Source organism: Sebastes umbrosus, chromosome 15, assembly GCF_015220745.1.
Source record: "Sebastes umbrosus isolate fSebUmb1 chromosome 15, fSebUmb1.pri, whole genome shotgun sequence".
NCBI classification, from domain to species: domain Eukaryota; kingdom Metazoa; phylum Chordata; class Actinopteri; order Perciformes; family Sebastidae; genus Sebastes; species Sebastes umbrosus.
Window position 1 is genome coordinate 4576761 of NC_051283.1, and position 12721 is coordinate 4589481.

The 12721-nt window shown below is 38.6% G+C and overlaps 2 protein-coding genes across 10 annotated transcripts in view; both read left to right on the forward strand.

Annotated features, from left to right (window-relative positions):
- Nucleotides 1-12721, forward strand: part of LOC119502692 (major histocompatibility complex class I-related gene protein-like) — a 167807-nt gene that overhangs the window by 71268 nt on the left and 83818 nt on the right. The window lies entirely within an intron of this gene.
- Nucleotides 1-12721, forward strand: part of LOC119502689 (major histocompatibility complex class I-related gene protein-like) — a 94969-nt gene that overhangs the window by 42803 nt on the left and 39445 nt on the right. For 3 of the 7 annotated variants that reach the window (XM_037793806.1, XM_037793807.1, XM_037793808.1), the window contains exon 3: nt 10354-10620. The exons of 3 other annotated variants lie outside the window; for them this stretch is intronic. In XM_037793806.1, coding sequence (XP_037649734.1) covers nt 10354-10620 — 267 coding nt within the window. Of the gene's footprint in view, nt 1-6192; nt 6318-10353; nt 10621-12721 lie in introns of those variants that run through there. One more of the 7 variants, XM_037793809.1, reaches the window with a different exon arrangement.

Below are 12721 nucleotides of genomic sequence, written 5' to 3' on the forward strand. Positions count from 1 at the left end.
CAGATGTCTTGTTTTGTCCACAACTCAAAGATATTCAGTTTACTGTCATAGAGGAATAAAGAAACCGGAAAATATTCACATTTAAGAAGCTGGAATCAGAGAATGTTTTTTTTCTTACAAAAATTACTCAAACTGATTAATCGATTATAGTTGACAACTAATCGCTTAATCGTTGCAGCTCTAAGGTAGATTTATTTTTATTCTCATGTCACACCTCAAAGTTCTGCTCTTCTGTCACATTGTAGTTGTTCTTTTTTAGTAATCACTTTAACAGACCAGCAGAGGGAAATGTTGTTCTTTACTTCCTCTCTCCAAGTTTCCATGATATCAATTCAAATTAGGAATATCTTTAACTCAAACATTAGGGTCACATAGTCCCACTGCATATGGATTGTCTCCAGTAAACCACATGGAAAAAGTCAAGTTTCTGATTTAATACTGAATCGAGTACAACATGCTGAATGTGGTAGAAAAAGTATTCATTATTGTGACTCAACGTTTTTTCCTGTTATTCTTGTTGCTGCAAAACTTGTTTGATTGAGTCACTTTTTAGTGCGTCATCGAGGAACCACCGTTTGTCACACTGAACTTACAATGATATCACTAGCCTACTGTTGTTTTTATATAGGCCTATACGCCATTGTGTCACAAAACGACACCTTAACTGTACATATGCTTTAGTTTAGGCAATTAAAAGGGAATACAAACTGGGAAAAAAAAGTTCGGAAACTTGTGTTTGGTGGATTATTTCTCTGATGTTATAATGCTAATTGGTCATTGTATTTTACATCGTTGGAAAGCCTGTTTATTTACCTTCACAATGATGTCCAACTTGTAAGGATCATGCATTTGTGGGATGAGCAGCACAGCTGATTACGTGGGTAGCGCCCAAGAAAAATTTGCCAAAATGCTCTGCCAATGGTAAACAGTGTATTCTCCTGTTGGTATTGACTCTTGTTTTGAGTTGGTTGGTGGATTGGATGATTGAACTCTCTATCAGTAACAAGGAACAAACAAGACATATTGGCTATTTTACACTTTATTCATTTAATACACCGTCAGGAGCCTCAGTAGTGGTGGAAGATCCATATGCAGCCACAACAGCCTGTCACCTCCTCCTCATGCTGGTCACCAACCTGGTCACACGTTGCTGTGGGATGGCGTTCCATTCCTCAACCAGGATTCGTTTCAGGTCAGCCAACGTGGTTGATTTTGTGTTAGATAGCAGGAGCATCCTAGAGGAGAACAGGATGTAGCTTCTCTGTGACTGACACTGCAAATAAATACATGTGTGTGTAGCCTGGTCCAAAAAGTCTGAAGGAAAAAGAGTCTATCAGCTTTAACAACAGCTTTAGAATAAATTGTATTTTATATAGATATATTTGCAGAGGTGGAATTATAATGATTTATTCTTATAATTATAATTATAATTAAATGTAACTAAGTCCATTTAGTCAAGTAGTGCCTTCTTAAGTACCATTTTGAGGTACTTGTAGGCTACTTTACTTGAGTATTTCCATTTTATGCTACTTTACACTTCTACTCCATTACATTTCTAAAGCCTAAATTAAATATACAGTAGTCATGAATTAAGGTTACATGATATATTCCATAATTCTACGGTCTGGTACCACTGACTCAGTGTTTACCATTTTAAAGCGTTCTACCTAGATTTCAGAAGTGGCAGACAAAAATAATTGAGTGGCCGGTAGAAATGTTCAGTGACCTGCTGAAGTGGCAGGTGAGGAAAAAGATTAATTTCAGACCCAGGATCCATCAGACTTATATGATCTAGCAGATGTATTCAATGAATTTAATGTCTATGGGTAAACACAGAGGTTGTGTCTGTTGCATCAAACCACTGACAGTAGCTTCAACAAGAGGCAAGAGCTAAACACAATCGTTTTCTAATCATAATGCTTTGATTATATGTGATGAACAAACATCTAACACTCAGACAATCTCTCTTTTTCTGTCTTTAGTTACAGATGGTGCTGCTTGATCATGAAACTCCATTTGGAAATGTGTTATTTGTTGTTAAGAACTGCTGTTAATCACCACAGGTCTGCCAGGGGTTACTGTGACGTCACTATTTTGGTGTGATCGCCATCTTTTGGCCAACTTGGACTACTTCAATTCTTCCTTCAGTCCATGAGGAGGAACCACAGAGACATGGAAACATGATGCCTCTGACTGTTGTGGGGAGAGAAAAAACATTATTCTGATAAAGGAGATTTTTCTAACAACCTGTCTATAATTGCGTCTTCGGCTCATATCTACTGTACATATTTACTGCACAATCCAGCATTTCTAGAGAATCTGAAGCACTGATGCCAGAAAGGCTCAACTTTGGAATTGTTTAGTATCTCTGAAGTTTACAACTGTCGATCAAAACCCTGTTGGTGGTTGTCAGATGTGTGAGATACGCAAGTTCAACTAAATATAAATGTACTATAAACCTCCATTATTATGGTAACTGTTGAAAACTGATACAACAGCTAAAAATAATGTATCATTATTAAAATTGAAATACAGTTGATTTCAGGATATAAAGATGCAAGTTAGCTATGCAATTACACTGCCCTGATTCTAATGAGATTATCATACAAAACAAAAATGACAGTTCAGATATTTTTTGTGGAATGAAATACAGACTAATCACACATTTGTTTTTAATATTTGTATTATTTTTAAAATTAAATGGTATCTTTTTGCCCAGCTAAATTTAGGTACTCAGTAAACTTTAAAGTACAGTGGACACTCCTTAAGGCAACATGCCAGTGTTTCCAGTGTAATGTGTGAAACCAATGATTATAAATTACGCTATTAGTATATTTTGTGTTTTTTTAATAATTGCTATATTATCACCATTATTTCAATAAATTCAGATCATAACTAATATTATTATATTTGTTGTTACCATTATTTATTTATATACTACTATTTGCCTGTTATTCTGATTGCTCTTATTAGTATGATATTGATAAGGTGCCTGAAAATGAACATAATAGTAATTGCAGTAGCAGTGTTAGTGGTAGCCTATAGATTTGTGATGGTCACAGCCACACAGGGTAATATCATTCCGGTTCACACTCTCTCATCTCATTAGTTTACTACCTACACAGGTTCATTTAATTTGCAGCCAACTACACCTTTACAATTAACATCACATATTTGTTTATTTGTGTTTAACCTTATATAGTTTAGATTCACACATTAACACTGTGAGGTTACACATATTATTATTTGTTATATTAATCATTTGTTTCTTTGTTTGAGTTGGCTGTTGGGGGAGATGACTTCCTGGTGGAGATAGGGGTGTGGCTGAGGACTCAAACCAAGTGCTGCCATGAGGACTCAAACTGGGCCAAACCATGTGCGGCCATGTTATGGGGGGGATTTGGTTGTAGTTAGTTCTGCTTAGTATTTAATTATATTTTGTGTCCCTCTTGTTTACCCCTTTGTGTTCTATTTTGGTTTGGCTAAGCCCTATATATATATGCCCTCATGTTTTATTGTGGAGGTTAGTTTTGTTCAGTTAACATCTTGTTTAATAGTGGGAATAAGTATTGTTATATTGCTTTAACCTCTTTTTTGTTAGACCTAGGTATTCAATTATTGGTTAATAATGTTTTGTTATTTTTTGGCTGAATAAAAAGCCCAAATTATTTCAACAACTCCTGTTTCCTCGTTGCTTCACTGCTTGGTCCCTTACAGATTTAAAACATGATCAGTGTTTGCCCCCCAACATGCCACAGCAAAAAAAAGGACGCTGGCTACTACAGACTGGTAAAACATCTGCAGCAGCCTATTGCAGACATTGAAGAGCCTGAGCCTCCTCAGGAAGAACAGTTTGCTCTGTCCCTTCCTGTAGAGGGCCTCGGTGTTGTCGGTCCTGTCCAGTTTATTGTTCATGTGTACTCCCAGGAACTTGTAGGTGTCCACCACCTCCACCTCCTCCCCTCGGATGGTGATGGGAGTTGGGGGCCTCTTGTTGCCCCCCGGAAGTCCACCACCAGCTCCTTGGTCTTTCTAATGTTGAGCTGGAGGTGATTGTTGTCAAACCACCCTACGAAGTTCTCCACCAGGGCTCTATACTCCTCCTCGTTGTAATCCGTGATGCAGCTGACGATGGAGGAGTCATCGGAAAACTTCTGCGGGTGCCACTTACCCCTGTTGAAGCGGAAGTCGGAGGTGTAGGTGGTGAACAGGAAGGGTGACAGCACAGTTCCTTGGGGGGTGCCGGTGTTGCTCACCAGCACATCTGACAGGCTGCCCTTCAGTCTGACATTATGTGGTCTGCTGGTGAGGTAGTCCATAATCCAGGCCACCAGGCCATGGTCTACCTGCATCACTGAGAGCTTCTCAGCTAGCCGGTGTGGCTGGATGGTGTTGAAGGCGCTGGAGAAGTCGAAGAACATGAGTCTTACGGTGCTGTGCGGCCTCTCCAGATGTCCGTAGACTCTGTGGAGCAGATACTGTAGATGATGGCATCATCCACACCGATGTTTGTCTGGTATGCAAACTGCAGGGGGTCCAGGGAGTCGCTCACAAGGGGCTCGAGGTGCTGCACAACCAGTCTGTCAAAGATCTTCATGACGTGTGACGTCAGAGCAACTGGCCTGATAAGCTGTGAACCTCTTTGTCGAGGTTTTTATTTACTACACATTTGTTTGACCAATGATGATTGACAGCACTCCTGAATGTTCATGCAAACTGAAATGTATCCAGAACTGAGGCATTACCACTGAAAACACTTTCAGAACCACACAGCACACAGTGTGAATGAACCCAAAGTGTGAATGTTCTGTTTTGGTTCCAGTTCCTCCTGCAGGGTTCCCTGCTGGTCCTGTTATTGGAGTTGTTGTAGGACTGCTGCTGCTGCTGCTGCTGCTGGCGGTCTGCATCGCTGGACTCTTCATCTGGAGGAGGAACAATAACGGTGAGAAACAGAGATGTTTTTATTCCTCTGATGAATTAAAATAAATATCTGTGATAGTCTCGTCCTGCATATTTAGTGTGGTACTTCTGGTAACTCAATCCATTTATTTGACAAGTAATAGTGAAGCACAAAGTGTTTTTTCTTTTTCTGCTTTCATAAATTCTGAAATGTGAATCATTTTCTAACATTGTTTTCTCTCATCTGTATTTCAGGGTTTCACCCTGCTAACAGTAAGTATTATACTGTAAATATTTCAAATTATTTATATATGCTGTATATATATATGTATATATATATCAGCAATAATCTGACATCAGGTAGTCGTAATCCTAAACAGGATCAGATTTTGTAATGACTACATGAAGACTGTAGATCTAAAAAAAATATTTAAAATAAAATCGACATAGTCGACCCAATGCATCCAAGAGAAATCACCTGATTCAAGCAATAGGGAGGGAAAACAGCATGACTTGTCATTACCACGTCTCTAAACCAGTCTTGCCAACCAATAAGAAGAAGAAGAAGAAGAAGAAGAAGAAGAAAAAGAAGAAGAAGAAGAAACCAATGCATCATGGGATAAATCTTGCCTCCATAGGCTTTGGCTAACGACAACACCAACTCTTTTCAACACAGATAAATACTCACAGAATACTCAGTTTCATTGCTGGATTTATTAATAATGGAATAATGCACATAGATTGTTAATTATGGTATTTATTTTATTCTAGCTCTATTATTCTGCAAACCTCAAACAACAGAAACACATCCAATTACAATAATGTGAAGATATTGAGATGCACATACACCGTTATAAATGGATATTTTTTATAATTTATTTTTTATTTTTAACTTTTATTTTTATTTTAACTTTATTTACATGGAGTTGTCATGCATGCTTTTTGTTCTTGTTTAAAGATGTTGTACTTTGGGTAACATTATGTCATGTATTAATACTTGATTTAAAGTTGTCATAACTAAAAGTGTTATAATGTCCCACTTTAAGTAGACGACAGTGAAAGCTACTGAAAACTGCAAATTAGAGCGAACTACAAGGAAACTGTGACATTTTGCTTAATATATTTTTTTGTGGATATTAAGTTAAAAAAAAAATAAGGTTATAATAATTATAATTCTTTTAAAGAGAGTAAATTTCAAAAGAATTTGATCTTTCAGAAAAATTGATCTCGCTTATTAGCCGTTGATAATATCAGCCCCTCAACTGGACGTCATAACTCCCTCCCTCCAGGAACCTGACCCATTTCGAAATATCTGCTAGTCGGCTGGCTGAAGCTCTCTCTCTCTCTTTCTACTCAAATCAAGATGAAGTTACTCATTTTGCTCAACTTGCTCCTCTTCTGTCACGTTGCATCTACAGGTAAGATCATATTGTGACTCTCACCGTTATTTCTTGTTATTCTTGTTGCTGCAAAACTTGTTTGATTTAGTCACTTTATAGTGCGACATTAAGGAACCACTTTCACTTTGTCACACTGAACTTACAATAATGTCACAATAAATCGGACAAGGTGACCTGCTCTTGACTACTACTTTGCTGGTAGGATAGGGGAATAACTGTGGGACATCAGTAAAAATGCTCTTGAGATGGATTTGTCTTCAGTGAATTTTATTGTAAACTTCACGCATGGTGCACCATAGTTTCCGTTAGTGTGTGGTTCTGTAACCGTAGAAATAAAGGACTTTAATTTTTAATAATTTCCCCATATAACTAACATTACTACCATATACAGGATATACTGTGATCCTTAATACTCTTAAACAGTGCTGTCAAATAACAGGACAAACAACATTATAGCTAATAAATTCAAATAATATCTCTTATGCGCTATCTCTTATGAACACATGGTTCTACTGGGCAGCGCCCCTCTTATCTAGTACTACACTTGCTGCTTGTCTGTGTGCAATGAACGGCACACGAGAGCAGTGCCTCGTTAGGAACGCCCTCTAGACATGTAAACATCACCATTTCACTCCGAAACACTACGTACAGCATTGCTACGCATGGCATGAAACATAAAACACAGTAAATACAGAGCTAACTCTGTAACGAGCACGGCTAACAATTATGCATCCCTCATGTAACAACTTAAAGGTCCAGGGTCGGCGCCAGAGTGTTAGGGGCGGACAGGCAATCAGGCTTGACAGGGGGATGGGGGGGGGGCATTTTTTTTTTCACCTCATATAGTCTTTATTAAGTGTATCTTTAACATTATCATGTTTCATGAAAGAAATTAAGTGACAGAGAGGTGTATACATACTGCCACTTATGCGCACGCACACACATGCTGTTATGTCCACAAAAACAGGTTATAAACTAACACCGTGTCCTAACTGGATGCGAGCGTCCGACTGTTGCGCTGCATCGCGCATCTGACGCTCTCTGTCTACTGAATACGTTAAATCTGCACTTCGGTTACATCATGTAAACAAACCAGGAACATATCAGCTGTGAGCTCCAGATCAGACTGGAGCTGGAGACGTAACCACCTGATATTTACTGGCAATAACATACGATAGCAAGATACAAGATACAAGATACAAGATACAAGAGCAAGTAGGTTGTTATCTAGTGATCTTCTCCAGCCAGCTGCCACCTTATTTTAGTTTCTGTTTTGAAATGAGGAGGTACTGGAGGCTACAGATAACTCCTCAGGCACGCCCTGCGTCACGCAAACAGAGCGGATCAAAACGAGGCTTCTTACTGGAATATTGTAGTGACGGCTCATATTTCCCAGAGTTTCCATAGTTGCCTCTTTGTGCTGTGTGTTCGTGTTTTATTTGAACCATTAGTGAGGTGGCTGTTGTATTTTTTGACAGGTAGCTTGTAATAAAGTTTCACTAGTGAACTTTATTACATATAACCGCGAGCGTCAATGTCTGTGCTGAAAGTGTCAGTAATCAAGTTCATATCTTCATTTACATCCAGGACAACTGACCCGGTTTTCTCGGCTCATTTTATCTAAACTAATCTGCCGTTCCTCTCAATATGAGTGACAGGAAAAAATAGGAACCTTGTATCCGATAGAAGTTCAGACAAAACGTCAAGCCGCGCTGTGCAGCACCTGTTGTTCGCAGCCAGTTAGGACACTCCAATAGAAAACAATGTAATCAAGCCCAAGTACATGTTCTAGTTGTTTAATGCAAAACTATCACTGTTTTGTGCTTTACTTTGCATTGCAGTGTTAAGTCCTTCCATTACCAAACTGAATGACTTAATTTGATAAATAGCTTAGCTGTTATTTCAGTTTCAATTTTTGTAAGGAGAGAATTCAGCTGAGGGGGCACAGTGACCTTTTTGGACGGGCCTGGACCCCCGTGGCCCGTCCCTAACGCCGACGCTGTAAAGGTCACATATTGTAAAAAGTGAAATTTTCATGTCTTTTATATTATAAAGCAGGTTTAAGTGCTTTATAAATACTATGAAAGTATCGAAGCGCTCAATATACAGAGAAATACACACACAGCCCGTATTCAGAAATTGTTTGTTTGAAACAAGCCGTTAGGATTTCTGTCCATTTGTGATGTCACAAATATACAATATTTTGACCATCACACGGTTTTAAACGTAAACATTCTAAATGTGTCCCAGTTTATTTCTGGTTGCAGTGTATGTAAATGACATCAGCTGACAGGAAGTAAACATGGACCCAAACTGTTGCCAGGCAACGCAATTCTGTTGCAATTCTGTTGCAATTCTGTTGCAATTCTGTTGAAATGCACTAAAACGGAGCATTTTTGACAGAGTAAATACATACTCTCTGGAGCAACAGAAAAAGGAGACGAGTTATCTCTGCTACGAAGGATTGATTGACAGGCTACTCAGCCAGTAGAAATGCACTTAGCAAAATGATAATTAAGGATATAAACTAAGGCATAGATATTCAAACCACATAAACTGAGGTAGAAAATGCATGAAAGGATATGGAATCTTCTTTACAGTTTTTATATAGACCTACACACCATTGTGTCACAGAACGACACATAAACCGTATATATGCCTTAGTTTAGGCAATAATATATTAATAACGTCGTCATAAATGTGATAGAGGAAACCTTGACTGTTGCTAGGAGACATAACCTCTGTGATGTGGGAAATGCTGTGATCATAGAGAGGACATACTATCCCCCAATATTATTGTTTATGTAGTATGACATAATTAAATCAAAATTATATATTACAGCAATTCCAACACATTTACTAGGTTTCCTTAATAACAATTCTATCAACTGTAAAAGAGTAAATCTCTGCTGTTAGCAGGCCTACAATAATATAAATATAAATATAATAAATCTCCCTCTCTGTGTCTTCCTCAAGCTCAGCTCCTCTTTGAAAATAGAGGTGCAAAGTGTGCAAGTTACAATTTTGTTTTAAAATTAAATTAAATGAGGTATATATATACATATATATATACCTCATTTAATTGTATTTATATATATATATATATATATATATATATATATATATACCTCATTTAATTGTATTTTAAAACAAAATTGTAACTTGCACACTGTTAATACATAATATTTCATTACACACTTTGCTGTTGTAGCATGTTATTGTTATTCTATGTTCACATCTTATGTTTTCTAAGCTAGTTGTAGTAGTCTGGTATATTTATAGTGTATTTTAATATATTCTTTATATTGAGTATACTATAGATATTACCTCTAGTGTTAATTGTGCATTGCCTGGATACTCTGCTGCTGTAACACAATAATTTCCCAATTTGGGATCAATTAAGCACATCTATCTATCTATCTATCTATCTATCTATCTATCTATCTATTAGTAATGAGAATGGGTCTATAACATATTCTTTTGTAGCTCAGAGTAATTCAACATATTTTAAAATTCTCCTTTTTGGGGAACTGACAACCAATTAACCCATTTGTGCCCAAAGACTATATTTAGTATGATAAGGACACATTTGTTCTGATCGGTCAAAAGTTTTGAAAAGTGGTACGGACATACTTTGGGCAAGTATCTAACAATACCACACTTTTTACACGGCATATGTGTGCATATCTTTGATATTCAACGTTGTATGAGTTCATAGATACCAAATACTTGATTGTGCCCTTTGTAGTTTCTGAGATACAGCCATTTTCTTATCATACTACTGTATATTTCATCTGAGGTCACGTGACTACTGTTTTTACCTCAAATATAAAGGAGTGCAAAACCAGTAGGCCCATGTGCCCAAAGACTATATTTAGTATGATAAGAAAAACTCACTTATCAGCCAAACGGTTTGACCGATTTTGAAAATTTCTTCAAATTTGTGCTGAGGCAAGTCCAAAACTCAAAATTTCAGTCGCGGGCACAAATGGGTTAATCAATCACCCCCTCAAAAATGTTTAAAATCCGATTCAAAACCTTCTTTGTCCTGCAGTTAAACACTCCCTGAAAATGTTTACTACCGCAACTTCTGGAGTCCCAAACTTCCCAGAGTTTGTTGGTGCTGCGATGATCGATGAAGTGCTGGGGGGTTACTGTGACAGCAACATCAAGACCCCAGAACCCAAACAGGACTGGATGAGGAAACTATTAAAGGATGACCCACAACACCTGGAGTGGTATTCTCAGCATTGTTTAGGTCACCAGCAGTTCTTCAGAGCCAAGTTGGACAGCCTGAAGCAGCGCTTAAACCAAACGGGAGGTACAGTATGTTTATGTTCATATGTAACTTTTTACTGGTGAAATGTTTCCTCCCTCTGAGGTGAGACATAGCTTACAGTATAATCACACTGAGCCAATGTGTGTGTGTCTCTGTGGTGAAGATGTCCTATTATCTGTTAACCCCTTAACCTCTTTAAGAAGTTGTTGCACTGAGTGATCTAAATCTAAGGAATCCATTGCTACCAACCATAAATAACGCTGCAAAGTTACGCTAAATTTTGGCAAGGAAAAACTGCCATGGCGATTTTCAAAGGGGTCCCTTGACCTTACACATGCACACTTTATGATAATCACATGCAGTTTTTTTAACCCATAAGAACCCGGACCCATTTCTCCTTCAAGGAAAATTATGGGGGACATAATACAGACTAAATAGACCACATAGAACACATTTCTGATATTTTTCAAAATACCACCCCTTAGTGTCAAAGATCTGAAAAGTTACATATACGTCACATTGGTAAAAATGGTAAATGTTTTCCTCATTTGAAAATAAATCAGCCTGACAGTCTTTTTGTGTTTGGTAACAAAAACTTGTCTTTTTATTTGCATTTCCACAAAATTATAACTTTACTTCTTAGGTTTAACAACAAAATATGTTTTCTGATTTGTTTTACAACACAAAAATTTGCAAACTGAATAAAAATAAATAAGACTGCCTCATATTGGAGGTCTTCTCAACCAATTACCGTAGCTGTAGAAAACTGAGCAACAGACTGATGTAGTAAACTTGATAAAACACATATTGTAGAAACAAAACCTTTGGTATCCTTAGCACCATGTTTGAACCATTGTTATCAGCATGTGTGGCAGTTTAGCCTAGGCCAAATGGAAATATTTGAAACAATTTCTTTCCTCAGTGAAGCAAAGACACACATCGCATTTCTCACAGAGGGTGGTGGTTGCATTGATTTTTCAGAATTTGCAACGGCCACGCTTGTCACATTTCACAGGCCAGTGTGCAACCTGGTCCACACGAACATCATCTGGAACTCCAACACAAACTCTCTTGGGAGGTGGTGGTGAAGATGTGGCGTGGAGTGATGGACGGCCACTTTGTGAATGCAGGAGAATAAGGCTAATTGCAACCTCAGCCTGGAAGCTCCTTTGTTTCAGTGGCTTGTGGACACCAAGTAGTTTACAGTCACGGCGGTAGATCAGCCATGCGTTAACAAGGCCTAGCATTTTGGTTTGCCAGAACAGGTAGAGGTACCACCTCCGTGACCTCATGTGGTACTTGTACCTTGCAACGCATGCATCTATGAGGTCTACTCCCCCCACGAATATGTTGTACTCCTTCACAATGTGTGGCCTGTTGACTTCCACAAATGCTTTGTCTGATTTGCTCCAGCGTTAAGCTTTGTCTTGAGGTTCAACTGCACAGTAGGATGAGATCAGGGTAACAGATCTACAACTTGACAATGGCCATGCATTCCTCTTTCTCCACCCTGGCATCAACAGATCCTCTGCCTCTCTTGGCAAGACTTTTGTCATCTTCAAGCTGATAACCAGTCAAGCGATTGCTGCGGAGTGTTCCTACAAAGTAGATCTGACACTGAAGAAGCTCGAGCACCAGTGGTGCTGAAGAAAACAAGTTTTCCAAAAATACTTTGTAGTTTTGGTTTGATGGGAGAGTTTCACACAGCTTGACCACAATGTCACCTCCCATACCAAGTGAGTTTTTTTTCCCAGTGCCACCTTCATAGACCGCAAAATCACAGAGGATTCCAGAGGATGTGCAGCGGCCCCAAATTTTCAATCCCCAAGGGTGGGGCTTGCCCTTGACATACTGCCTCTTTGGGCTGTTAGTCCCTCTGAAAGACACCATTTGCTCATCAATAGAGTTGTGCTCTTCTGGGGTGATCTCCAGGCATGGTTTGCAAAACTTATCAAGCCATGGACGGATCTTCCAGCACTTATCCCCTTCTTGCCTGTTTGACAAAAATCAGTGTTATCAGTGAAGTGTAGAGATGCCAGCAGGGTCTGAAAACGGTTGTGTGACATGTTGTCAGCCACCATGGCATACCTTGTGTCATTTTCCCAGTAAGCTCGATTTCCCGGCAGTTGGCAAAGACCCATGT